The 25292-nt window shown below is 51.4% G+C and overlaps 2 protein-coding genes across 4 annotated transcripts; one reads left to right on the forward strand and one right to left on the reverse strand.

Moving 5' to 3' along the window:
- Positions 1-320: 320 nt before the first annotated feature.
- On the reverse strand, positions 321-12686 carry LOC142821599 (uncharacterized). Its single transcript, XM_089770989.1, has 7 exons — positions 12228-12686; positions 10130-10225; positions 9492-9514; positions 8688-8803; positions 8076-8135; positions 3328-3438; positions 321-3021 (listed from the first exon to the last, which is right to left on the reverse strand). The coding sequence occupies exons 1-7, from the start codon at positions 12597-12599 to the stop codon at positions 1517-1519; spliced, it is 2283 nt and encodes a 760-aa protein (XP_089627115.1). The 5' UTR covers positions 12600-12686; the 3' UTR covers positions 321-1516.
- Positions 12687-13907: 1221 nt separating this feature from the next.
- LOC142824465 (zinc finger protein RFP-like) lies at positions 13908-24430 on the forward strand. Of its 3 annotated transcripts, none has more exons than XM_089771023.1 (8): positions 13908-14664; positions 14955-15418; positions 17350-17445; positions 18024-18254; positions 18564-18586; positions 19285-19400; positions 20029-20088; positions 21101-22052. In XM_089771023.1, the coding sequence occupies exons 2-8, from the start codon at positions 15047-15049 to the stop codon at positions 21106-21108; spliced, it is 906 nt and encodes a 301-aa protein (XP_089627149.1). In that variant the 5' UTR covers positions 13908-14664; positions 14955-15046; the 3' UTR covers positions 21109-22052. The 3 variants fall into 3 exon arrangements, with proteins under 3 accessions (XP_089627149.1, XP_089627148.1, XP_089627147.1); XM_089771022.1 differs by having other exon boundaries at positions 13909-14664; positions 21850-22052; XM_089771021.1 differs by having other exon boundaries at positions 14466-14664; positions 21912-24430.
- The last annotated feature ends 862 nt before the right edge of the window (positions 24431-25292 follow it).

Here is a 25292-nt window from a genome sequence, read left to right on the forward strand (position 1 = left end):
TCTGCAAAAGCGGCGAGGAGTCCTGTGGCACCTTATGCTCCAACACTTCAGTTAGCCTATAAGGTGCCACAGGACTCCTCGCCGCTTTTATTCTGTTATGTTCTCGTTTGTGTTGTGCTGTCTGCACATCTAACTAACCAGAGATCAAAGTGCATGACCCGATGGCCTTCACAGACAGACAAAACCCACAACACAGGGTAGGTTATTCAACACGTTCACATTTATAAGAGTGAAACATAAGGAAATCTTTTAAGCCTCAGAATCTAGGAAATAAATAAACTTACTCGTTTTCTTCTGCAGTGGCTAAACCTGCTTTATTTCTTGCCGCATTACATGTCTGTGTTAGTTAAAAAGTTCTATAGGTCATTGTACTAAAACAAAAACACAAGTTCACCTGAACAAATGATCTGGAGTAGTCCAGAAAAGCCCAGCAGGAACTATACCCAGAGATGGAACCAGGGCTCTGAGATGGGACCAGTCACACTCTGCTGGGAGGTTCATTGGGATTTCCCTGTCCACACCAGGTCTTTCTCCTGCAGCCCTCAGACGCCGGACTTAGGACCACAGAAACCACACTGGGATTCCTGAGTATGGGGAGCCCAGGCCACTGGTCAGTGACCCTTGGGGTGCATCTACACAGCAGCCTTATTTCGGAATTACAGTGCATGTCTACACCGCAAGCCATTATTTGGAAATAACATCCACCTGGAAGACTTGGTCTTTTGACCAGGCTGCATCTGAAGGAAGGAGCCAAAGACCCCAGGGTGGGGGAGAGCCCTGGTTTGGAGGGGTAGCTGGGAAAGAGGTTTTAGGGGGAGTTTGTAAAAGTTTGTACTGAAGTTTCAGTGGAGCACTAACAAAACATTGTTTGTTACCTTTGAGTCTGTAACCTGCTTTGCTCTGCCTGTTCTCACTTATCACTACTTAACTCACAGAGCTTGTACTTAATAAAACCACTTTTACTTACTATCAAGCCCAGTGTAAACAATTACTACCTATGGGAGCAATCCGTGTGCACTTTCCCCTTTCATTACTAAATGGGGCTTACCCCATTCTTTGGGGTTTGATCCCATTTGGGGAGTGCTATCCCAGGAAGCTGGGCCCTAAACTGCTCTCTCCTCAGACCTGAAGAGGTTCAGCATCTGTAGCACTGCTCAGAGGCGGGGGTGGGGGCAGGAATCTCAGCTCAGGGGAGACTAAGGAGCTGAACCAGCAGGACCAGGTGGTGAGAAGCCCCAGAGAGTAGAAAGGTGAGTGGCAGTGGCCAGGTCAGTACCCCAGGAGGCCCTTCCAGAGAGGTCTTCTGAGACCACAGCCACTTGGCCAGGCAGCTTAAAGGGAACTCAGGTTATATGTTTCTCCCCTCTGTGGCTCCTCCAAAGGCTAAGAAGATTTGAGCTCTGACTGAAGCTTTCCCCACAGTCAGAATAACTGAATGGTTTTCTCCCCTCTGTGGACTGTTTAATCTTTAACAAAGTCTGACCTGTGTTTGAAGCCTTTTCTGCAATCAGAGCTTTTATAAGGCGACACTCTTGTATGTATTCTGATAGCTAGTAACGCAGGAGCACTGACTGAAGCTTTTCCCACAGTCAGAGCAATTGAAAAGTTTCTTTCCTGTGTGGGTTCTCTTATGGTATAAAAGGCTTGAGCTGCGACTGAAGCTTTTCCCGCAGTCAGAGCAACTGTAAGGTTTCTCTCCTGTGTGGATCCTGCTATGGATAACAAGGTCTGCGTTTCTTTTGAAGCTTTTCCCGCAGTCAGAGCAATTGAAAGGTCTCTCTCCTGTGTGGGTCCTCCTATGGGCAACAAGAATTGAGCTACTACTGAAGTTTTTCCCGCAGTCAGAGCAAGTGAAGGGTTTCTCTCCTGTGTGGGTCCTCCTATGGTTAAGAAGGTGTGAGCTTCTTCTGAAGCTTTTCCCACACTCAGAGCAGCTGAAGGGTTTCTCTCCTGTGTGGGTAATCCTATGTCTAACAAGGTCTGAGCTGAAACTGAAGCTTTGTCCACAGTCAGAGCAATGGAAAGGTTTCTCTCCTGTGTGGCTCTTCCTATGGGTAACAAGGTTTGACTTCTGACTGAAGCTTTTCCCGCAGTCAGAGCAATTGAAAGGTTTCTCTCCTGTGTGGATCCTGCAATGGTTAATAAGTTCTCCATTACTACTGAAGCTTTTCCCACAGTCAGAGCAGTAGAAGGGTTTTTCCCCTGTGTGGGTCCTGCTATGTCTAACAAGGGTTGAAATCTGACTGAAGCTTTTCTCGCAGTCAGAGCAATTGAAAGGTTTCTCCCCTGTGTGGCTCCTCCTATGGGCAACAAGGTATGAGCTACTACTGAAGTTTTTCCCGCAGTCAGAGCAAGTGAAGGGTTTCTCTCCTGTGTGGCTCTTCCTATGGGTAACAAGGTTTGACTTCTGACTGAAGTTTTTCCCACACGCAGAGCAATTGAAAGGCTTCTCTCCTGTGTGAGCCATCCTATGGATAACCAAGTGTGAGTTTGTACTGAAGTTTTTCCCGCAGTCAGAGCAATTGAAAGGCTTCTCTCCTGTGTGAGCCATCCTATGGATAACCAAGTGTGAGTTTGTACTGAAGTTTTTCCCACAGTCAGAGCAGTTATGGGGTGTGTCTCTTGTATGTATTTTCTGATGGTTTGTAAAGTGTGAGTGCTCACTGAAGCTTTTCCCAGAGTCAGAGCACTTGAAGGGCTTCTCTCCCGTATGGACCCTTTGATGTTCAGTAAGAGTTTCACAGTCACTACACGTGCAGGGTGACTGTTGATGGGGGATTTCCTGTTGGACGGTTTCTGTGTTTCTTTTCTCCCGTGTGCTCCTGGAGGTACCCTGTCCCTCTCCTAGATGATTTCCCTGCTGCTTTTCTGGGCTATGCTGACTCTCACAGCTCTCTCCTTGCTCACGTATCTGGAAAACATGTCCTTCAGATCGTCTCAATAATAGTCCACATGGAGACACTTGCTCCAGTTCTTCCTGCTGAAGACTCTTTTCATGGTTCTCAGTCAGTGTCCCGTCACCTGTTGGAATAGAGGAATGATCCAGACAGGAGTTATTCTCCACGATGAACTGCAAGGAAACTCTAAAAGAGGAATAGAAAAGGGGACACACGCTCAAATAATGGTCAAATTATCATGAGCTGAGTTCGTTGTCCTCCTTCACAACCTGTCCACAGAGAAGAGAACCCAGCCTTTCCTCGCTCACCACACTCTTACTGGAGTTGAAGACAAGCTGAACAGTCAGTCAGACTTCATGAAAACACACAAGTTACATCTGCTATAAGGAGACAGAAATTGGTTTCTGAGTCAGTTTAACTGATTGCTCACCTGTCTGGGTGTTGCTGATGATCTCCCCTTCCTCACAGCTCGGAGGATCTGGGATCCGCAGCTCCTCTTGCTCCACCCAGGAGATCACATCAGTTTCAGAGACTGGAAATGCTGTTTGAAGAACAAAAAACCAAGTGCTGATCTTGTTCATTAAGGTCTTTGCCATTCCTGCTTTCAGAGCCAGGATCCGAGTCACCGACCCAGAGAGGCTCCGTTCCCCACCTTGCAGAGACTGGGCTCTGGCTGGTACAAGATCCCAGGACACACTCACCTGCAGTAAAGATGCATCACTCACCCATCTTGGGAATGGCCCAGCTCATTCCCCAGGGCAGCTAAGCGCTCTGCTGCACTCTCTAGGGTACAACTCAGACCCCCTCACAGCCCGGTCTATCCGCCCGGAATCCCACAGTTGGACAGGAACACACTGCTCAGAAGGGGAGCTCTAGTGAGGGCATGAAGGTGTGACACCAAAGTCCCCAGGTAGGGCTCAGACAGCAGCTGCCACATGGCAGGTCACTAGAACTTGGAGATGAAGGACCCAGCAGATCTCTAGCTCCCCAAGCTCTGCCCACAAAACCCCTGGCTGGTGGGCTGGGCTTGCCCTGATCTTTGGCTCAGATGTTCTACTTGGGCCAGGAGGAGGCAGAGGAAGTTGCCTGAGCATCTAAGTGAATCCTTGGCTGGTTGCTTCACGCCCTGCCTATGTGTCACACTCCTGATCCCAACGGCCTGTGTATGGGTGGGCCCTGCCAGCTGCCCACAACAGTTGCCATTCCCATGGCTGCCCAGGGTGGCGCTGGGCTTCTGTTGGGGCAAGCCAGGGCGGAGCTGGGCCGTGCTGCTTCCCTGGTGCTTGTGACTGTTGCTCAGCTCCCCCTCTGCAACCTCCATTCTACTCTGCCAGCAGCAGCCTTTGTGTGGTTTCCCAGTCTGGCTCTTGTGGCCAGCCTGGCCTTTGATTTGGTGCCCCTCCAGGGCTGCACAGAATCTATCACCTTTACACCTTGTGAGTGTGTTTCCCTCAGCTTTGGCCCACCCCTTCTTGGAACTTCATTTTCTGTTCAGAAGATCCACCTGGGACATGACCATGGAGATCACTGTGCTACTGCTGTTAAATAAGATAATCATAGTCATCACATCAGAACATTCCCATTGACGTGGCACCCAGCACACTTCGCAAAAGGTTTCTTGCAGCTGTGTATGTCCATTCTTTTTGAACTAGAACAGGCTGGGCTTTGGCAGAATGGTGGAACACTGGGGACCAACTAACCAGGAAAGCGCATTCCTGAGCAGGAAGAGGCCAATCAACACACATCTCCACAGTAGCTGGAAAAACAGTCCTAAGAGAAGGCTCAGAAAGACACTGACCCTTGTGCACAAGAGCGGGATGAGAGGATAATGGATACAGATGTTTTGTTCAAAATAAACAGGCAGGAGGCTAAGGGGGTAGAACACATGGAACATGCATCTTGTTTGTGTCAATGTATGAGAAGTCACAAGAGGGGCATGTTGATGCTGGCTGAGGGGCAGCATTCTCACTGCTGACTTATTGGTACCGTTATTGGGTTGGGACAAGTCTCACTATACCTGTGCCTGAGGAGCTGGGACACTAGCACCCTGCTCCTTTTCACAATAAACTTGGCCGAGTGCCTTAGCCTCCAAATGGAGCCTGAATCTTTCTTAGTGGCAACCCTGAACTGTGCTGCATGGATAAGCCGCAGGCTCTGCCAGTGCTGCTGGCATCAGAGCTCCAGAAAGAGCCACCCTGAACAGCCATAACAACGCTCTGTGGCGCTAGCAGCAATTCTAATGGCATTGCAGTCACTGTGGGAAGCAAAATTATCAATCACAGCAGCACCTGGGAACTCTGGTATAAATCAGGACCCCACTGTGCTATTGGGGTGCACAAATGGAGCTAAGCATCACCCCTCTTTAGTGCTGGTATCCTTCCCAGCCCTGAGAAACAGGGACACACTATAATAGCTATTGCAGAGAGAGGTGACTGCACACAGAGGCTGCGTCTAGACTGGCATGATTTTCCGCAAATGCTTTCAACGGAAAAGTTTTTCCGTTAAAAGCATTTGTGGAAAAGAGCGTCTAGATTGGCACAGATGCTTTTGCGCAAAAGCATCTGTGTCAATATAGACGCGGTTTGGCGCAAGAAAGCTCCGGTGGCCATTTTCGCCATCGGGGCTTTTTTGCTCAAAACAGTTTTTACCTATCTACATTGGCCCTCTTGCGCAAAAGCATTTGTGCAAGAGGGCTTTTTCCCGAGCGGGAGCATCAGTGTATTTGCGCAAAAAAGCTGACAATCATACATTAGATAGTCAGTTTTCTTACGCAAATTCAAGCGGCCAGTGTAGACAGCTGGCAAGTTTTTGCACAAAAGCAGCCACTTTTGTGCAAAATCTTGCCAGCCTAGAAACAGACAGAGAGTTTAAGGGACTTGATTAAGGTCACACAGGAAGACTGTGATGGCCAGAGAACTGAACACAGGTTTCCTGAGCATGAAGCCAGACATTCACACAGGAAGAAGAAGTCCCTACTCGAAAATATTGCACTCTAAAAACACAACACAGATGATGTGATTTATCTCCATTGCACACAGAGGCAAGTGAACCCCAGAGAGAATAAAGCTGAACTCCTGAAAGGAAACCCAACCTGTGCCTGAAATGCAAGGAGAGCTCTGCTCACGTTTCTCTACTACAGAGCTACCTCGGACAAAATACTCAGAGCGTGAACTGCCTCATCCACCCTCCCTCAGCACCAGCATCCAGCCCCTGTCACTGGCAAGAACAGCATGTCACAGAGACTAGCTACAGGCAGAAAGGACTTAGGGAACTGCACCCACCTTCCACTGGCTCAGCCCACTGCCACAAGGGGAACCTGCAGGCACAAAGATCAGACAAACCAAGAGCCAGACCCAGACCTCTAGTACCTGCTGTTCCTGCCTGAGCCCTTCTACTCACACCTCCAGCCAAGGCATAAGATGGGCAAGATAGGGGGGAAGAGCACTGAGACCTTAGCTGTGGAAAGAGCAGCTCCACTCTTACGTCCCTCAACCTGCTTTCCCTTGGAGGCAGTATGGAGGAGAGTCTTTCACAGAAGAGCCAGGATTATTGGGGCAGATACTCATGATATTGGGGGCAAAGACAATGAATGATATTGAACCAAACCCAACCCAGCTACTTCAGCGCCCACCCAGCTTCCGATACCCGAGGGGACAGGAATCCTTACTCAGCCAGTTCACAGCCTCATAATTCTCCTGCATCACATCCCTGTAGAGGGCTCTCTGGCCTGGGTCCAGCAAAGCCTATTCCTCCTCAGAGAAATACACAGCCACCTCTTGGAAGCTAACCAGCTCCGCCACAGCCATTTCCTGTCCCTGGCTCTGAAGGCCGGGGGCTGAGCTAGAGACAGACATGGGTGTTCTGCAGCCTGGCAGGGGGAGAAAGTGAATTGGAGACATTTCAGAAGGGGCTTTAATCCTTTCCACACCCCCATTCTCCCCACACTCTGTCCCTAGTGACGTGACACACGTGTTAGATTCTACCACTGTGGACAAAAGTTTTAGTCTAGACATTCCATTAACAGCGTACGGGACTTAGATTCCAAATCCATATTCATTTCTCTCTGCACCTGGCTTGAGTTACAAGATTACTGCATCTGCAACAATGGGATATAGTTCTCAGCACCCAGAGTTTCTGATAACAAGCCACATATTCATCTGCCTGAACATGGACATAGGCCAAATGTAGGCTGTTGTATTTGAAAGCCTTAGTCTTCATTCACAGATTTGCAGCACAAACATTGCTCTCATCTCACAGAGATGTTATAATCCCTTTCCAAAACAGAGAATCAGTGAAGTTAAGCATCTGAATGGTGGTGTTATTATTAAATACGTGTGCTTATTATTAAACACTTGCGCTGAGTGTTTGCAGGATGAGATCTTAAGATTCATGGGATCAGAAGATATCCTCAGTTATGCAGTCTGACCCCCTCAGTGGCACAAGCCATTACACTTAGTCCAGTTACCCAGGCACAAAGCTCTGTTTTCCCACAGTGTATTTTCTAGAAAGCCCCCAGTGATTTGAAGACATCAAGAGATGGGAGAATCCACCAGCTCTTTGTTCATTTGTTTAAGCAGCTAAACCGCTTCCCTATCAAACATTTGTGCCTCTTTTCTTGTCTAAAATAGTCTGGCTTCAGCTTCCAGTTATTGGCTCTCACTGAGCCGTATCCACTCGACAGGGTGGGTAATTCATTTTCATGGGGTGGCCAAATGGAAAGTGGCTGAGAGCTGCACTCTTCCATGACATAAATGCAGGAAATGGAGGATCTGGGATGGGCACTGGGAGGAGGAGGATGCATGGGGTAATGGTTTGGGATACAGGACAGATAGAGGGGTCTAGGAGGGAGTTTGGGTGAAGGAGCCTTTCAGCCTATTTATTGTTTGAAACCAACCCCATATTGAAACTGACTGAGCAGTGAAATCTGAGCCTGAAGGTGCCGTCCGTTTTGTGCTTTAACTTCACCCCTTTAGCATCACAAACCTATTGACCAGTGTTTCTCCAAATGTCCACAGGTCCCCATGCAGCACATCTCGGGCTCCTCATTGATCACTGGGTGATTTAGGGCTGTGTGCACCGTGGTCACTGGGTTTGATTGGTAACTCCAATGACAATCCCATGAAGATGTTTTCACAGGAATTCTCACATCACTTAAAGAATTTCCACCAGCAAACTCACCTTGTCTGAAAGCTCCAAGCGATTTTCCTCTTGCTCTCTCCAGTGCAGAGGGAAGAGTGTCTAGTGGGGGAAGGGATAAGAGAGGTGAGATTCCAGGCTCTCCTATTCATAACAATGTCCCACTCTGAACTCTGCATTTCAATTCTATAAGAGACACACTCAGGTATTTAGTATGAAAGAGTCTGAAACTTTCATTTCCTCTCTCACTCGGGCACCTTCCAGCAATGGAGCCAACATCCCTGCAGCCTCACACCTGTCCCAGGAGAGACAAGCTGAAAATGAGATTTACTCTTCCCTCCTCATCCCCTTCCACTTGGTTTCCCGTTCACTTACTGCCTCTTGTCATAACCTGGAGCTGTGGTGGCGGAACACGTGGCCATCACAGTAACTTTAGCCATTTTGATCTCTGAATGGGAGGTTCAGTGTTTGCAGATAGAACCAGGGGTTTGCAAGCAGGTGGGTCTGTTCGCTCAGTGTCTCTAAGGAGAGCAGACTGACGGGGCCATCATTCTCCATGTGGGAATTGAGGCAGGGGAAGTTTGGCTTCAGAGGCCAGATTCAATAGTCTCAGATACTTGAACCGCTTTCCCCTCATCCATCCCTTCCAGGTACCTTTGAACTCCCTCAGAGTCTCCGACAGAGCAATCGTTCTCTGGGAGAAACCTCTGACTTGTTCTTCCAGTTCAGGGGAAATCTCTTCCGGCAGCTGAAATTGCCCCGTCTCACACCTGGACAGAAACAATTCAATGTGATTGTATGTCGTTTACTGCTGATAAGTTCTGGCTAGTAAGTCTCAGCTCTAACAGGCCTGGAGTTAGAATTCCTCCAATTCTCGCAGCCTGAGAACAGGGACAACACATCCCATGGCCATGCAACCTTCCCCTCAAAGATCCCATTTCTGTTCTTCACTTCTGTCCTGGGAAGACTGGCTGGGGGTGCAAAGGGGAATAGAGTCTCCATGGCCAACTCACTCCTTGGCCTCTAGATGCTGAGGGACAGGAGGTTCCCATGTGAAGGGCTGAAGGAATCTGACCACTAGGGATTAGATTGAAACACCAGCTCCCCTCAACCCAGCTCCATCCACACAGGTCTCCAAACAGCCCTCAAGTGGGACAGACTCTTGATCCCTGCTGTCCTGGGCTGAATGTGCTCAGTGCCCAGCAGTGACAGGCCCATGTTCCACCCCACAGTCCTGCGGCAACCAATCCCCAGGGAGGTGACAGTTCTAAGAAACACTTGATCCTGAATGGGGAATTCCAGAGTCTAAAGTGCGAGGATGAGACCCTCAGAATTAAATGCGTCAGAGATATTCATGTCTAACATCTGGCTGCAGAGCTCTGGGGAGATGTGGTGCTAACATCCGCTCCAAGCCTTTTCCCTGCTCTGTGCAGCGTGAGGGGAGTGAGAGCCACGTACCTACTCAGGGCGCTTCTGCCATCCTAGAAAAAAAGACACAGAAAAGAATCTCAGCCCCATTGGACACACACAGGGGACCTCTGAGAAGGGATATTGAAAACCTGGGAAGAGAGGCCCTGCCCTGGCCCCAGGAACATGGATCCCCTGAGTGAATGGGGCTTTGCCATCTCTAATAGATCTGTGCCTGTAACTCTACAAAGCACAAGAGTCATTCACATGGCAGCAATGCACAAGGTGTTACACTGAGATCTGACAACTGGGACTGAGCACTTGTGATTCAGAAGCCCCTCTTCGCTGTGTGAGGAGCTGGGATGTCTGTCCCTCAGTCTCACCTGCAAGAATTCACTTGCTGGCTTCTGACATGTCCCCTCCAGCTCACCAATCCCCTCACTGATACGGGAAATCTGCACAGAGAGGTTCCTGACAGTGTCAATCTGGAACCTCACAACCGCCTCATCTAATTTCTCCAGCTGCACTCATGCACTGACACGGATGCTCAAGGCCTTTTTACAGCCAGCGATTCATAATCCAGGAGAAACGCAAACAAGCCCAACCTCACCAAGCCCACACAGGAGTCTGCCTCCTAACACAGCCCTCCCACTGCCAGTGCCTGCTGGTCCATAGCCACAAGCACTTACCAGATGCTCCTGGCTTTTCCCTTCTGCTGTTGTTTTCCTTCTCAGCAGCTTTTCTCTCCCCTTCCTCAGAGTCTTCAAATGAGTCTCCAGTTTTTCCTGAAGAAACAGAAATAAGCACGAGGGCAAACCACATTAGATGTTGGGAGCCTATTTGTCTGCCTTTAGGAGAGTCCCAGTTTTGTGGAGCTCTGCCTCTGTCCAGTAGGGACTCAGCCCTGGACATGGCTGTGTCCATAGAAAAATACACAGGAGGAGACTGCGGATGCAGTAGGACACCTACGAGCATGGGGGACAGATCGGTGGTGGCACCTTCGTAAAGAATGATGCAGGTGGTTAACAATACTAATCACGTAACCGATTACAATTTTATCAGTGTCAGTATTTTTTAACCGGCTGACAGGCAGGGTTGGTAGCGGAAAGGGGCTCTCCTGGGGCCAGGGATCTCTTGCGAGGTCTGCCGGGGTGGCCACAAGAACTGCTGGCCAATGGGAACTCGCGGCAGCTGCAGGCTGATGTTAGCTGCCAGAGGCAAGTGGGCACTTCAGAGGCAGTGGGGAGTTTAACCAGTAACTGGTACAGATAAACATTAGCTCATCAGTTAACCAGTTTGAACTCTTGCTACAATCCAGTTGAATCCCAGTTCTGCCTGGCATAGACCCGTGCTTCCTGAAACCCTGCTATGGGTGGAGTGAAGGTGCTCGGGGCCCCACACAGCATCCAGCCCAGCAACCTCATCTAGTGCCAGCTGCTGCATCAGAGTTTAACCCCTCATGGAGCAGCCCTGAAGTTCAGCATCCCAGTGGGAAACCTCTTCTCCCTGCTGAGCCTAGGGCTTTATCGAGGCATCTTTTTCTCCTAACAGCCACACTTCAGCACTGTTCAGTGATGCTGAGGGACAGGGAGCAGCGTAGTCTAACAATTGGACCAGGGTTCGGGACCGAACTCTATCCCTGATCTGTTTGGCGACTATGAGCAACTTGCTGCCCCACCTTCCCTTCCCACAGTTTGTCTAACTGGACTGTGACCTGCTCAGAGCAGGGACTTCCCCGTGCTGGGTATTGTGCAGGGTCATTGAGGATCTGTAAGGCAAATGACAGCTTATTATTCCTGGTCATCCAATCAGTAACAGCTTGTAACCTCCACTTCTCCAGTCCCAAGGCAGCTCACTGACAGAGTGGCCTGTAGCTCCTGTAATCTAAACCTCTCTGATTATTAACACCTTCCCTTGTGCAAACACCCCTCTTGCCACCAGTGAGGGCTGGGTTTAAGGATTTAGAGCCTCAGAGAAACATTTCCCACATCAGGTATCTGTAAAGACTTGACATAAGTTGCCACAAAGCCAGAACATTTACTTTTTACTGCATCTCTTTAATCATGAAGGCTTTACAGAAGTGGTCACCAACCAGAAGATCGGGATCTACAGGTAGATCTTGGAGCCTCTGACAGGTGATCTTGACTGGTTTGGCCAAGAGGCTATCAAGTGCAGCACTTCAGCTGCCCCCTCTCCCTCCTGCTGCACATCTCCTGCCCTTTGCCTTGGAGCTGTTTCCTTCTCCCACCCTGCAGTCTATCTCCACAAACAGAGGGAGTCTGTAGGCTGCTTTTGAGAGTGGTGCAGGGGCGAGCCTTCCTCAGCCCCACTGCACCACCACAGAGGAGCCACCTGTAGCAAGCAGTGTGCAGCTGGAGCCTGTATCCTGAATCCCTGTTCTAGTCATGTACCTCTCCTGCACCCCAAGCCTCTTCTCTAACCCTGAGCCCCCTGAGCTCAAACTCCCTTACAGAGTGTGAACCCCCTCCTGCACTCCAACCCTCTGCCCCCTGCTTGATGAAAGGGAGAAAGGATGGGGAAGGGAGAAGGGATGCAGTGAGCAGAGATGGGGCCCCAGAAAAGGGTCACAAAGGAGGTGGGGCAAGGGTATTTGGGTTTGAGGTAGATCCTGGGTTGCACTTAAATTCAAAAAGTGATACTTTAAAAGGCTGGAGACCACTGCTTTACACTGGTTGGTTCACATCTGTGGCCGGTAACAGTCAGTGAAATTAGCCTGTAATTAAAACCCAATGTTATTTCCCATCACACTGGACAGTCACTCTGTACCTTGTACTCCTGGGCAGCTTCCTGTAAGGGCACCACCATGTGAGCCTGGGATCTGTCACACACCACACAGATGGGAGTTTGATCCGCTTCACAGAACAGCTTCAGAGCCTTCTGGTGCTCCCCACACACCCCGTCCCATCTTGCTCTCTTTGATGACTGGAAACTCAGCGGCTTGGCTAGTTCCACCATGTTTGCCAGCTGCCGGTTGGGCTGGAGGGGTTCCTGCTGCTCAGTGTCTCTGCCCTGAGGGCTGAGGGGGGCCTGGCAGGAATTGTGCCCACACTCCAGAGTGACAGGGGCTGTGAAATCCTCCAGACAGATGGGACGCGGCGCTTCCTCCCGGACACTTTCCACAGAGCTCTCTGCAGCCATGGCTGCCTCTGGGCTGAGGGTCGTGTCACTCTCCTGAGCTCAGCAATGGAGGAGCAGGTCCGGGGGGGGGGGGGGGGGGGGGGGGGGGAGGCGTGAGGCATCAGCACTGAGGACAAAAAAACCCATCAAATTTAAAAATCAAAAAAGCCCCAAAAGCTTCGCCTCCCCCCAGCAGGGTCTCCATTGGGCCTCCCCCGCCCCCCCATCGCTGTGCCCCTCATGGCAGGGCCCTCCCCACCCTGTGTTCAAATCCGCCCCCCCGCACACTCTGCAGCCCCCTCACAGCAACAGGAAGCGCCAACAGCCCGGGGGGGGGGGGCGACCGCAGCGGTGGGAGAGGCCATCGCCCAGCTGGACCCGCCCCCAACGGGCGCGCCCCAATACCCAGCCCCTCCCCCACCCAGCAGCGAGTAACGGTCCCAACGGCCCCTCACAACGGCTCCCGGCTCAGGGAGCGCGGCGCATGCGCAGTAACCGCGGCGCAGTCTGGTCCCTTTCCCTGCCCGCGCGCGGAGCGATGGGCGGGACCCGCCGAAAACCCAACCGCGGCAGTAGAACGGGGCGGCCCGTCAGACTGCGCATGCGCAGCAGCTCCGTGACTCCGACCAGACTCCAGCGCCAGGGCTTAGCTCAGACCGGGCGCTGCTTGGCCCCGCCCCCCGGCCTGAGGCTACTTCCGCTTCTCGGAGCCCGGGCCGGTGTATAGGCAAAAAGTGAACCCTCTGTTTTTGTGACTGTCACAGTTTCTGTCATACATACATGACATTCGGTACAACTGCTCAGGAATTGCTACCTTTGCTCCCCCTCCCTAAACGGGGGTTTTGTCCGCGCACAGGGTCTGGCAGTGTCCCCCCGCCCGGGGTTAACCAAGGCTACCACCCCCCACCCCCCTGATTTTTCAAATTTCGCCCCTCTTCTGCAGCTAAAAAAAGAAGATTGATGCCTCCAGCCGGTAAATTTCTGCCCCATGCTCAGAACCAGACACACACACCCCTGCAATTTGCCCCCTTCATCATTTTAAACACCTCCGAAGAGGAGGGGGCAAAGCTGAGGAGGCAGTGAGGGCAGAGAGAGGGCAGCGGCTACAGCGAGGGACACTGAGTTTGCTCAGTTCGGTGCGCATGCTCAGTGCACCCAAAGTAGCAAATCCTGAGAAGTTAAATGTTCCGGTCGCACGCGCACCCTCGGCCCCACGTGGCCCGCACTGGCCGGCGCCGGGGAATTTCGAAAGTGCGGCACAATCCTCCCCGCCCCCCCCTCCTCCTCCCCCCGCCGCCGCCCTATCCCGCTGGCGCGGGGCATGTTGAAGCCTCCCCGAGTCCCCGCTCGCCCTAGAACCCACCAGACCTGAGTCCACGTGGAGCCGCGTCCCCCTCGGGACACTCGCAGCGCGCGGGCAGAGACGGGCCAGGGCTGCGCCAGAACCGCTGCGCATGCGCAGTGCCCGGGCAGGAGCCCACAGTGGCACCGCCTCTCAGGTGAGCATCCCCCGCCCCCCTCCACGCGCCGCCCCGGGACCCACCAGACGCGCTGGGCAGAAGCCGGGACTGGCCCACGTGGGCATCTCTCGGCCCCGCCCCCGCAACAAAGGGCCGGTCCCAGCCTCCCCCCCCCCCCCGCAGCCACGTGGAGCCCAGAGCGAACCTGCAACCCCAGCAGCGCGCGCCGGCCCCGCCCACCTCGGGACACGCCCCCCGCTCCCAGCCCGGCAGGGAGGGAATCCCCCGGGTCGCTCCACGCGCTGCAAAAGCCCCGCCCCACCTGCGAGCCGGCCCGGGCTCCGAGAAGCGGAAGTAGCCTCTGGCCGGGGGGGCGGGGCCAAGCGGCGCCAGGTCTGAGCTAAGCCCTGGCGCTGCAGTCTGGTCGGAGTCACGGACCTGCTGCGCATGCGCGGTCTGACGGGCCGCCCCGTTCTACTCCGCCGCGGGCAGGGAAAGGGACCAGACCTCGCCGCGGTTACTGCGCATGCGCCGCGCTCCCTGAGCCGGGAGCCGTTGTGAGGGGCCGTTGGGGCCGTTACTCGCTGCGGGGCGGAGGGGCTGGGACCCGCCGTCCTGCGCTGCTGGTGGGTCCGGCGCTGGGTATCGGGGCGCTTCCTGATTCTCGCGCCGGCCTGGCGGGGGGTGGGGAGCTGGGTGGTGCCGGGCGGGGCTGAGGGGGCTGCAGAGTGTGCGGGGGGGGGGGGGATTTGAACACAGGGCGGGGAGGGGCCCTGGCCTGAGGGGCGCAGCGATGGGGGGGGGCGGTTCTGGCCGGGGCAGTTCGCGGGGGAGGCCCAATGGACCCTGCGGGGGGGGGGAGCGAAGCTTTTGGGGCTTTTTCGGTTTTTAATTTTGATGGGTTTTTTGTCCTCAGTGCTGGCACCTCTCGCACCCACCCCCGGACCTGCCCCCCCACTGCTGAGCTCAGGAATGTGACACGGCCCGGTCCCCAGCCCAGCGGCAGCCATGGCTGCAGAGAGCCCCGTGGAAAGTGTCCGGGAGGAAGCGCCGCGTCCCGTCTGCCTGGAGGATTTCACAGCCCCTGTCGCTCTGCAGTGTGGGCACAATTCCTGCCAGGCCCCCCTCAGCCCTCAGGGCAGAGACACTGAGCAGCAGGGACCCCTCCGGCCCAACCGGCAGCTGGCAAACGTGATGGAACTAGCCAAGCCGCTGAGTTTCCAGGCAGCACAGAGAGCAAGATGGGACGGGGTGTGCGGGGAGCACCAGGAGGCTCTGAAGCTGTTCTGTGAAGAGGATCAAACTCCCATCTGTGTGGTGTGTGACAGATCCCAGGCTCACATGGTGGTGCCCTTACAGGAAGCTGCCCAGGAGTACAAGGTACAGAGTTGCTGTCCAGAGTGATGGGAAATAACATTGGGTTTTAATTACAGGCTAATTTCACTGACTGTTACCAGACACAGATGTGAACCAACCAGTGTAAAGCAGTGGTCTCCAGCCTTTTAAAGTATCACTTTTTGAATTTAAGTGCAATCCAGGATCTACCTCAAACCCACATACCCTTGCCCCAACTCCTTTGTGATCCTTTTCCAAGGCCCCGCCTCTGCTCACTGCATCCCTTCTCCCTCCCCCATCTTATCTCCCTTTCATCAGGCAGGGGCAGAGGGTTGGGGTGCAGGAGGGGGTTCAGGCTCTGTAAGGGAGTTTGAGTTCAGGGGGCTCAGGGTTAGAGAAGGGGCTTGGGGTGCAGGAGAGGTACATGACTAGAACAGGGATTCAGGATAGAGGCTCCAGCTGCACACTGCTTACCACAGGTGGCTCCTCTTTGGTGGTGCAGTGGGGCTAAGGAAGGCTCACCCCTGCACCACTCTCAAAAGCAGCCTACAGACTCCCTCTGTTTGTGGAGATAGACTGCAGGGTGGGAGAAGGAAACAGCTCCAAGGCAAAGGGCAGGAGATGTGCAGCAGCAGAGAGAGGGGGCAGCTGATTGGTGGCTGGTTGGTGACCACTTCTGTAAAGCCTTCATGATCCAAGAGATGCTGTAAAAAGTAAATGTTCTGGCTTTGTGGAAACTTATGTCAAGTCTTTACAGATACCCGATGTGGGAAATGTTTCTCTGAGGCTCTAAATCCTGAAACCCAGTCCTCACTGGTGGCAGGAAGGGTGTTTGCACTGGGGAAGGTGTTAATAATCAGAGAGGTTTAGATTGCAGGAGCTACAGGCCACTCTGTCAGTGAGCTGCCTTGGGACTAGAGAAGAGGAGGTTACAAGCTGTTACTGATTGGATGACCAGGAATAATAAGCTGTCATTTGCCTTATAGATCCGCAATGACATCTGGGCCCTGCACAATACCCAGCATGGGAAAGTTCCTGCTCTGAGCAGATCGCAGTCCAGTTAGACAAACTGTGGGAAGGGAAGGTGGGGCAGCAAGTTGCTCATAGTCGCCAAACACATCAGGGATAGAGTTTGGTCCTGAACCCTAGTCCAGTTGTTAGACTGCACTGCTCCCTGTCCCTCAGCATCACTGAACAGTGATGAAGTGTGGCTGTTAGGAGAGAAAGATGCCTTGATAAAGCCCTAGGCTCGGCAGGGAGAAGAGGTTTCCCACTGGGATGCTGAACTTCAGGGCTGCTCCGTGAGGGGTTAAACTCTGATGCAGCAGCTGGCACTAGATGAGGTTGCTGGGCTGGATGCTGTATGGGGCCCCAATCACCTTCACTCCACCCATAGCAGGGTTTCAGGAAGCACAGGTCTATGCCAGGAAGAACTGGGATTCAACTAGATTGTAGCAAGAGTTCAAACTGGTTAACTGATGAGCTAACGTTTATTGGTGCCAATTACCACTTAAACTCCCCACTGCCCCTGACGTGCCCACTTGCCTCTGGCAGCTAACGTCAGTCTGCAGCTGCTGGGCGTTCCCATTGGCCAGCAGTTCTTGTGGCCACCCTGGCAGACCTCGCAAGAGCTCCCTAGCTCCAAGAGAGCCCATTTCCGCTACCAACCCTGCCTGTCAGCAGGTTAAAAAATACTGTCACTGATAAAATTGTAATTGGTTACGTGATTAGTATTATTAACCACCTGCATCATTCTTTCTGAAGGTGCCACCACCGATCTGTCCCTAGGCTCGTAGGTGTCCTGCTGCATCCGCAGTCTCTTCCTGTGTATTTTGCTATGGACAAAGCCATGTCCAGGGCTGAGTCCCTGCTGGAGAAGGGCAGAGTTCCTCAAAACTGGGATACTCTTAAAGGCAGATAAATGGGCTCCCAACATCTAATGTGGTTTGCCCTCGTGCTTATATCTGTTTCTTCAGGAAAAATTGGAGACTCATTTGAAGACTCTGAGGGAGGAAAGAGAAAAACTGCTGAGAAGGAAAACAACAGCAGAAGGGAAAAGCCAGGAGTATCTGGTAAGTGCTTGTGGCTATGGAGCAGCAGGGACTGGCAGTGGGAGGGCTGTGTTAGGAGGCAGACTCCTGTGTGGCCTTGGTGAGGTTGGGCTTGTTTGTGTTTCTCCTGGATCATGAATTGCTGGCTGAGATCCATGTGTAGAAAGGCCTTGAGCATCCGTTTCTGTGCATGAGTTAATGTCCATCCTTTGTGGCTTTCCCAGACATCCTCCCCAGGTGAGCTGAATGTGCCCCTGTAGGACTGTCTGCTCACTTGGTGTATTTATATGTTTGCTTCTTTTCCCTCCCTGGGTATCTCTGTCAGGCTGGTGCTGAGTCCTGCCTCCTGGTGCTCTGGATATGAATTCCCAGAGCCCATGAATAACAAAAGATGCTGCCCATGACAGACATGGGAACATCCCTTTCAGAGGAACATGGGGCAAAGGAGATGCTGGGAGAGACACATCTGCCTAGTAATCACAAAGAGGCAAACTTTAGAGTTTTCCAAGAAATTCTCCCTACTGCGCACTCAGCTCCCTGTGAAAGGGCCGTGGGCGCCATCCATGCCCCTGACCAGCCCTTTCCCTGTTTTCACACAGAAATGGACCCAAGGCAAGAGGCAGATGATTGTGGCTGAGTTTCAGCAGCTGCAGCAGTTTCTGGAGGAACAAAAGCAGCGACTCCTAGCCCAGCTGGAGAAATTAGATGAGGAGATTGGGAGGTTCCAGATTGACACTATCAGGAACCTCTCTGTGCAGATTTCCCGTATCAGCGAGAGGATTGGGGAACTGGAGGGGACATGTCAGAAGCCAGGAAGTGAATTCCTGCAGGTGAGACTGAGGGACAAACATGCCAGCTCCTCACACAGCGAAGAGAGGCTCCTGAATCAGAAGTGCTCGGTCCCAGTTGTCAGATCTCAGTGTAACACTTTGTGCATTGCTGCCATGTGAATGACTCTTGTGCTTTGTAGAGTTACAGGCACAGATCTATTAGAGATGGCAAAGCCCCATTCACTCAGGGGATCCATGTTCCTGGGGCCAAGGCAGGGCTGCTCTTCCCAGGTTTGCAAAATCCCTTCTCAGAGGTCCCCTGTGTGTGTCCAGTGGGGCTGAGATTCTTTTCTGTGTCTTTTTTTCTAGGACGTCAGAAGCACCCTGAGTAGGTACGTGGCTCTCACTCCCCTCACAGTGCACAGAGCAGGGAAAAGGCTTGGAGCAGATGTTAGCACCACATCTCCCTAGAGCTCTACAGCCAGATGTTAGACATGAATATCTCTGATGCATTTAATTCTGAGGGTCTCATCCTCGCACTTGAGACTCTGGAATTCCCCATTCAGGGCACAGTCTGACCAAGTGTTGCTTAGAGCTGTCACCTCCTTGGGGATTGGTTGCCGCAGGACTGTGGTGTGGAACATGGGCCTGTCACTGTTGGGCACTGAGCACATTCAGCCCAGGACAGCAGGGATCAAGAGTCTGTCCCACTGGAGGGCTGTTTGGAGACCTGTGTGGAAGGAGCTGGGTTGAGAGGAGCTGGTATCACAGTTTAATCCCTAGTGGACAGATTCCTTCAGCCCTTCACATGGGAACCCTCCTGTCCCTCAGCATCTGGAGGCCAAGGAGTGAGTTGGCCATGGAGACTCTATTCCCCTTTACTCCCCCAGCCAGTCTCCCCAGGCCAGAAGTGGAGAACTGAAATGGGATCTTTGAGAGGAAGGTTGCATGGCCATGGGATATGTTGTCCCTGCTCTCAGGCTGGGAAAATTGGAGGATTCTAACTCCAGGCCTGTTAGAGCTGAGATTTACTAGCCAGAACTTACCAGCAGTAAATGACATACAATCACATGGAATTGTGTCTGTCCAGGTGTGAGACGGGGCAATTCCAGCTGCCGGAAGAGATTTCCCCTGAACTAGAAGAACAAGTCAGAGGTTTCTCCCAGAAAACGATTGCTCTGTCGGAGACTCTGAGGGAGTTCAAAGGTACCTGGAAGGGATGGATGAGGGGAAAGCGGTTCAAGTATCTGAGACTATTGAATCTGGCCTCTGAAGCCAACCTCCCCCTGCCTCATTTCCCAACATTATACAATCACATGAAGAGCATATATGAAATCAGAAGAAAGTAGGCTTCTATTTGACACCTCACATGGCCCCCCCCCTTTGTGCCACTTCTGGGGCCAACATCCTCCCATGGGTGCAGCAGTGATCTGGCTGCTCCCCTCAAAATCCAGTAGCGTGACACCTCCCATTCAGAGATCAAAATGGCTAAAGTTATTGTCATGGCAACGTGTCCCACCACCACAGCTCCAGGTTATGATAAGAGGCAGTAAGTGAATGAGAAAACAAGTGGGAGGAGGTGAGGAGGGAAGAGTAAATCTCATTTACAGCTTGTCTCTCTTGGGACAGGTGTGAGGCTGCAGGGATATTGGCTGCATTGCTGGGAGGTGCCCGAGTGAGAGAGGAAATGAAAGTTTCAGACTCTTTCATACTAAATACCTGAGTGTGAGTCTGTCTGGTCTCTAATAGAATTGAAACGCAGAGTTCATCATGAGGACATTATTATAAATAGGAGAGCCTGGAATCTCACCTCTCTTATCCCTTCCCCCACTAGACACTCTGCCCTCTGCACTGGAGAGAGCAAGAGGAAAGTCCCTTGGAGCTTTCAGACAAGGTGAGTTTGCTGGTGGAAATTCTTTAAGTGATGTGAGAATTCCTGTGAAAACATCTTCATGGGATTGTCATTGAAGTTACTAACCAAACCCAGCGACCACGGTACACACAGACCTAAATCACCCAGTGATCAGTGAGGAGCCCCAGGGATGCTGCATGGGGACCTGTGGACATTTGGAGAAACACTGGTCTATAGGTTTGTGATGCTAAAGGGGTGAAGTTAAAGCACAAAACGGACGGCACCTTCAGGCTCAGATTTCACTGCTCAGTAAGTTTCAATATGGGGTTGGTTTCAAACAATAAATAGGCTGACAGGCTCCTTTACCCAAACTCCCTCCTAGACCCCTCTATCTGTCCTGTATCCCAAACCGTTACCTCAAGCATCCTCCTCCCAGTGCCCATCCCGGATCCTCCATTTCCTGCATTTGTCATGGAGAAGTGCAGCTCTCAGCCATTTTCTATTTGGCCCCCCCCCATGAAAATTTGGCCCTCCTCTTCGAATGGATACGGCTCAGTGAGAGCCAATAATTGAAAGCTGATGCCAGACTATTTCAGGCTAGAGAAGAGGCACAAATGTTTGATAGGGAAGCGGATTAGCTGCTGAAACAAATGAACAAAGAACTGGTGGATTCTCCCATCTCTTGATGTCTTCAAATCACTGGGGGACTTTGTAGAAAATATACTGTGGGGGAAACAGAGCTTTGTGCCTGGGTAACCAGACTAAATGTAATGGCTTGTGCCACTGAGGGGGTCAGACTGCATGACTGAGGATATATTCTGATCCCATGAATCTTAAGATGTCGTCCTGCAAACACTCAGCACAAGTGTTTAATAATAAGCACACGTATTTAATAATAACACCAACATTCAGATGCTTAAAGTCACTGACTCTCAGTTGTGGAATGGGTTTATAACATCTCTGTGAGATGAGAGCAGTTTGTGCTGCAAATCTGTGAATGAAGACTAAGGATTTTAAATACAGCAGCCTGCATTTAACCTATGTCCATGTTCAGGCAGATGAATATGTGGCTTGTTATCAGAAACACTGGGTGCAGAGAACTGGATCCCATTGTTGCAGACACAGTAATCTTGTAACTCAAGCCAGGTACGGAGAGAAATGAATATGGATTTGGGATCTAACTCCTGTACGCTGTTAATGGAATATCTAGAGTGCAACAGAGTGCTTAGCTGCCCTGGGGAATGAGCTGGGCTATTCCCAAGGTGGGGGAGTGATGCATCTTTACTGCAGGTGAGTGTGTCCTGGACTCTTGTACCAGCCAGAGCCCAGTCTCTGCTAGGTGGGGAAAGGAGCCTCTCTGGGTGGGTGATTCAGATCCCAGCTCTGGAAGCAGTAATGGAAAAGACCTTAATGAACAAGATCAGCACTTGGTTTTTTGCTCTCCAAACACAATTTCCAGTCTCCAAAACTCATGTGATCTCCTGGGTGGAGAGAGAGGAGGAGTTGTGGGTCCCAGATCCTCTGAGCTGTGAGGAAGAGGAGGTCAGCAACACCCAGACAAAAGGGGAATCAGTTAAACTGACTCAAACCAATTTCTGTCTCCTTATAGCAGATGTAACTTGTGTGTTTTCATGAAGTCTGACTGACTGTTCAGCTTGTCTTCAACTCCAGTCAGAGTGTGGTGGGCGAGGAAAGGCTGGATTCTCTTCTCTGTGGAAGGGTTGTGAAGGAGGACAACGAACTCAGCTAATGATAATTTGACCATTATTTGAGCGTGTATCCCCTTTTCTATTCCTTTTTTAGAGTTTCCTTGCAGTTAATCGTGGAGAATAACTCCTGTCTGGATCATTCCTCTGTTCCAACAGGTGACGGGACACTGACTGAGAACCATGAAAAGAGTCTTCAGCAGGAAGGACTGGAGCAAGTGTCTCCATGCGGACTATTGAGACGATCTGAAGGACATGTTTTCCAGATACGTGAGCAAGGAGCGAGCTGTGAGAGTCAGCATAGCCCAAAAAAGCAGCAGGGAAATCATCTAGGAGAGGGACAGGGTAACTCCAGTAGCAGGAGCACAGGGGAGAAAAGAAACACAGAAACCGTTCAACAGGAAATCCCCCATCAACAGTCACCCTGCACGTATAGTGACTGTGAAACTCTTACTGAACATCAAAGGGTCCATATGGGAGAGAAGCCCTTCAAGTGCTCTGATTCTGGGAAAAGCTTCAGTGAGCACTCACACTTTACAAACCATCCGAAAATACATACAAGAGACACACCCCATAACTGCTCTGACTGTGGGAAAAATTTCATTAAAAACTCACAATTTGTTATCCATAGGATGGCTCACACAGGGGAGAAGCCTTTCAATTGCTCTGCGTGTGGGAAAAGCTTCAGTCAGAAGTCAAACCTTGTTACCCATAGGAGGATCCACACAGGAGAGAAACCCTTCAATTGCTCTGACTGCGGGAAAAACTTCAGTAGTAGCTCATACCTTGTTACCCATAGGAGGAGCCACACAGGGGAGAAACCTTTCAATTGCTCTGACTGCGAGAAAAGCTTCACTCAGATTTCACACCTTGTTAGACATAGGATGACCCACACAGGAGAGAAACCCTTCTATTGCTCTGACTGTGGGAAAAGCTTCACTAGAGGCTCACACCTTGTTACCCATAGGAGGATCCACACAGGAGAGAAACCCTTCTATTGCTCTGACTGTGGGAAAAGCTTCACTAGAGGCTCATACCTTCTTACCCATAGGAGGATCCACACAGGAGAGAAACCTTTCAATTGCTCTGACTGCAGGAAAAGCTTCAGTCACCGCACAAGCCTTTTAAACCATAAGAGGACCCACACAGGAAAGAAACTTTTCAGTTGTTCTGACTGTGGGAAAAGCTTCAGTCAGTGCTCCTGCATTACTAGTCATCAGAATACATACAAGAGTGTTGTCTTATAGAAGCTCTCATTGCAGAAAAGGCTTCAAACATAGATCAGACTTTGTTAAGAGGGGAGAAAGTCATTGAGTTATTTTTACTGTGGGGAAAGCTTCAGTCAGAGCTCAAATCATCTTAGCCTTTGTAGGACCCACAGAGGGGAGAAACGTATAACCTGAGTTCCCTTTAAGCTGCCCGGCCAGGTGGCTGTGGTCCCAGAAGACCTCTTGGGGAGGGCCTCCTGGGGTACTGACCTGTCCACTGCCACTCACCTTTCTGCTCTCTGGGGCTTCTCACCATCCGGTCCTGCTGGGGCAGCTCCTTAGTCTCCCCTGACCAAGGCCCCGAGCTGAGATTTCCGCCCCCACCCCTGCCTCTGAGCACTGGTACAGACGCTGAACTTCTTCAGGTCTGAGGAGAGAGCAGTTTAGGGCCCAGCTTCCTGGGATAGCACTCCCCAAATGGGATCAAACCCCAAAGAATGGGGTAAGCCCGGTTTAGCAATGAAAGGGGAATGTGCACACGGATTGCTCCCAGAGGTAGTAATTGTTTACACTTTGCTTGATAATAAGTAAAAGTGGTTTTATTAAGTACAAGCTGTAGGAGTTAAGTGGTGATAAGTGAGAACAGGCAGAGCAAAGCAGATTACAAACGCAAAGGTAACAAATGCATCTGAGGAAGTGGGTCTTTGTCCACGAAAGCTTATGCTCCAACACTTCAGTTAGTCTATAAGGTGCCACAGGTCTCCTCGCCGCTTTTGCAGATTCAGACTAACACGGCTACCCCTCTGATAACTTACCAGAGTGTTCATTGTATTTTAACCATATGCTAGCCTTTGCCATAAGCTCTGGGTGGAGTTTAAGCAATGACAGTGGTCAGTATCTCTCAGCAGTGGGGCTGGAGCAAAGGAAGATTGGGGGGGGCATTACAGCTGCCCTGACACTGTGACATCCACCCCCCTACCCCCCAGAGATGCCCCTGTCTTCAGGTTTCTAAACTCCCAACAAAAGCCCTCCAGGCCAGGTACAGCTGAGCTGGGCCAGCTATAGCCTGGCCACTGGGCTGCTATCTCAGTGCAGACATACCCAAAGCGGGTCCTTTTGAGTTGGTGTCTCAGGGAGTCTCTCCACTTTCCAGCTCCCCATGTGTGAGTGCTGCTCTCTGGGGGTGCCTGGGAGAGTTGGGCTGGGGGCAGGGCCAACCTGAGTCATTCTTGCACCCTGAGCAGCGGGCGTGTGCTGCATGCACGCTTCCGCCCCAGGGTGGCAACCTATGGGGGGCACCTGATGCCGCGTCCCTTACCCCTTCAATCAGGTGCCTCCATAGGTTGGTGCCCATGCATTAATCTGGCCCTGGCTGGAGGTGCAAGTGCCAGGCTAAGTGGGGTGGGGATGGGGACAAAAGTTTGTATTTGTTTCTCCTTTGCAAATAAAGCAGATGGTTAGTTTCTCCCACTCCTGAGCTATGTCTACACTTGTGGCTTCTTGCACAAGAACATCTTGCGCAAGGGTTCTTGTGCAAGAAGTCTTGCGCAAGAAAACGTCCATACTGACATGTGCATGCTGTGCTTTTGTGCAAGAGCACCCATGGCAGTGTAGGCACTCTCGTCTGCAAGAAAGCTCTACTATATTGGGAAATTGCCAAAGTAGCTCAGTTGGGAGAGCATTAGACTGAAGATTTAAAGGTCCCTGGCTTTGGCAAAAGCCTTTGCCAATATGGCTTAGTCTGTTTTGGCATCTCTCCATCTCTGGTAAGCAAACGTCTGCAGTCAGAGTTCAAAAGCTGAACCAAGAGGCTTGGAATTACATCATAAAGATGATGATATTTCAGGGTTAGAAACAGGAGAGGGGATTTCATGCCACCTCAGGGGTTGTTGACACAGGAGAACAGAGCTCTTGGCTTCAGCTGCTCCCAGCCTTGCATCTCTGTTTTTAATTCCATGCCCCCAGGAAGGAACATTAACAGAGCCTGCCTCGGATTAATTCTGAGGCTTCCCTATACTGAGGACACAATTTCTATTTTCTTAGACTGTAAGTTATTAAGTTGATTGAAGCAATTTCAAAATAGTTTCCAAGTATAGACATGCCCTTATAGTCCTGGTCTTCACAACATCCTCTGGCAAGGAGTTCCACTGGTTGACTGTGCGTTGTGTGAAGAAATACTTCCTTTTGTTTGTTTTCAACCTGCTAATATCATGGAGTACCCTTAGTTCTTCTCCAACCCTCTTCCAGCCAGCCCTGCTCCCCTCCTGACCGGTCCCCCCTCCTCCTGTTCTGAGATCATGTGTGTCCGTTATTGTTTTGAAACCCAACTGTT

Source organism: Pelodiscus sinensis, chromosome 19 (assembly GCF_052426305.1).
Source record: "Pelodiscus sinensis isolate ZL-2025 chromosome 19, ASM5242630v1, whole genome shotgun sequence".
NCBI classification, from domain to species: domain Eukaryota; kingdom Metazoa; phylum Chordata; order Testudines; family Trionychidae; genus Pelodiscus; species Pelodiscus sinensis.

Excerpts from the sequence above, each read along its gene's own strand:
- LOC142821599 (XM_089770989.1), bottom strand. The coding sequence starts at position 12,599 with ATGGCTGCAGAGAGCTCTGTGGAAAGTGTCCGGGAGGAAGCGCCGCGT. Across the intron at positions 8,804-9,491 it reads GGCAGAAGCGCCCTGAGTAG|GTGTGAGACGGGGCAATTTC; the intron begins GTACGTGGCTCT and ends GTTTCTGTCCAG. Across the intron at positions 3,439-8,075 it reads GCTTGGAGCTTTCAGACAAG|CATTTCCAGTCTCTGAAACT; the intron begins GTGAGTTTGCTG and ends TTCTTCAAACAG.
- LOC142824465 (XM_089771021.1), top strand. The coding sequence starts at position 15,047 with ATGGCTGCAGAGAGCCCCGTGGAAAGTGTCCGGGAGGAAGCGCCGCGT. Across the intron at positions 18,255-18,563 it reads CAGGAAGTGAATTCCTGCAG|GACGTCAGAAGCACCCTGAG; the intron begins GTGAGACTGAGG and ends CTTTTTTTCTAG. Across the intron at positions 20,089-21,911 it reads CCTTGGAGCTTTCAGACAAG|GTGACGGGACACTGACTGAG; the intron begins GTGAGTTTGCTG and ends CTGTTCCAACAG.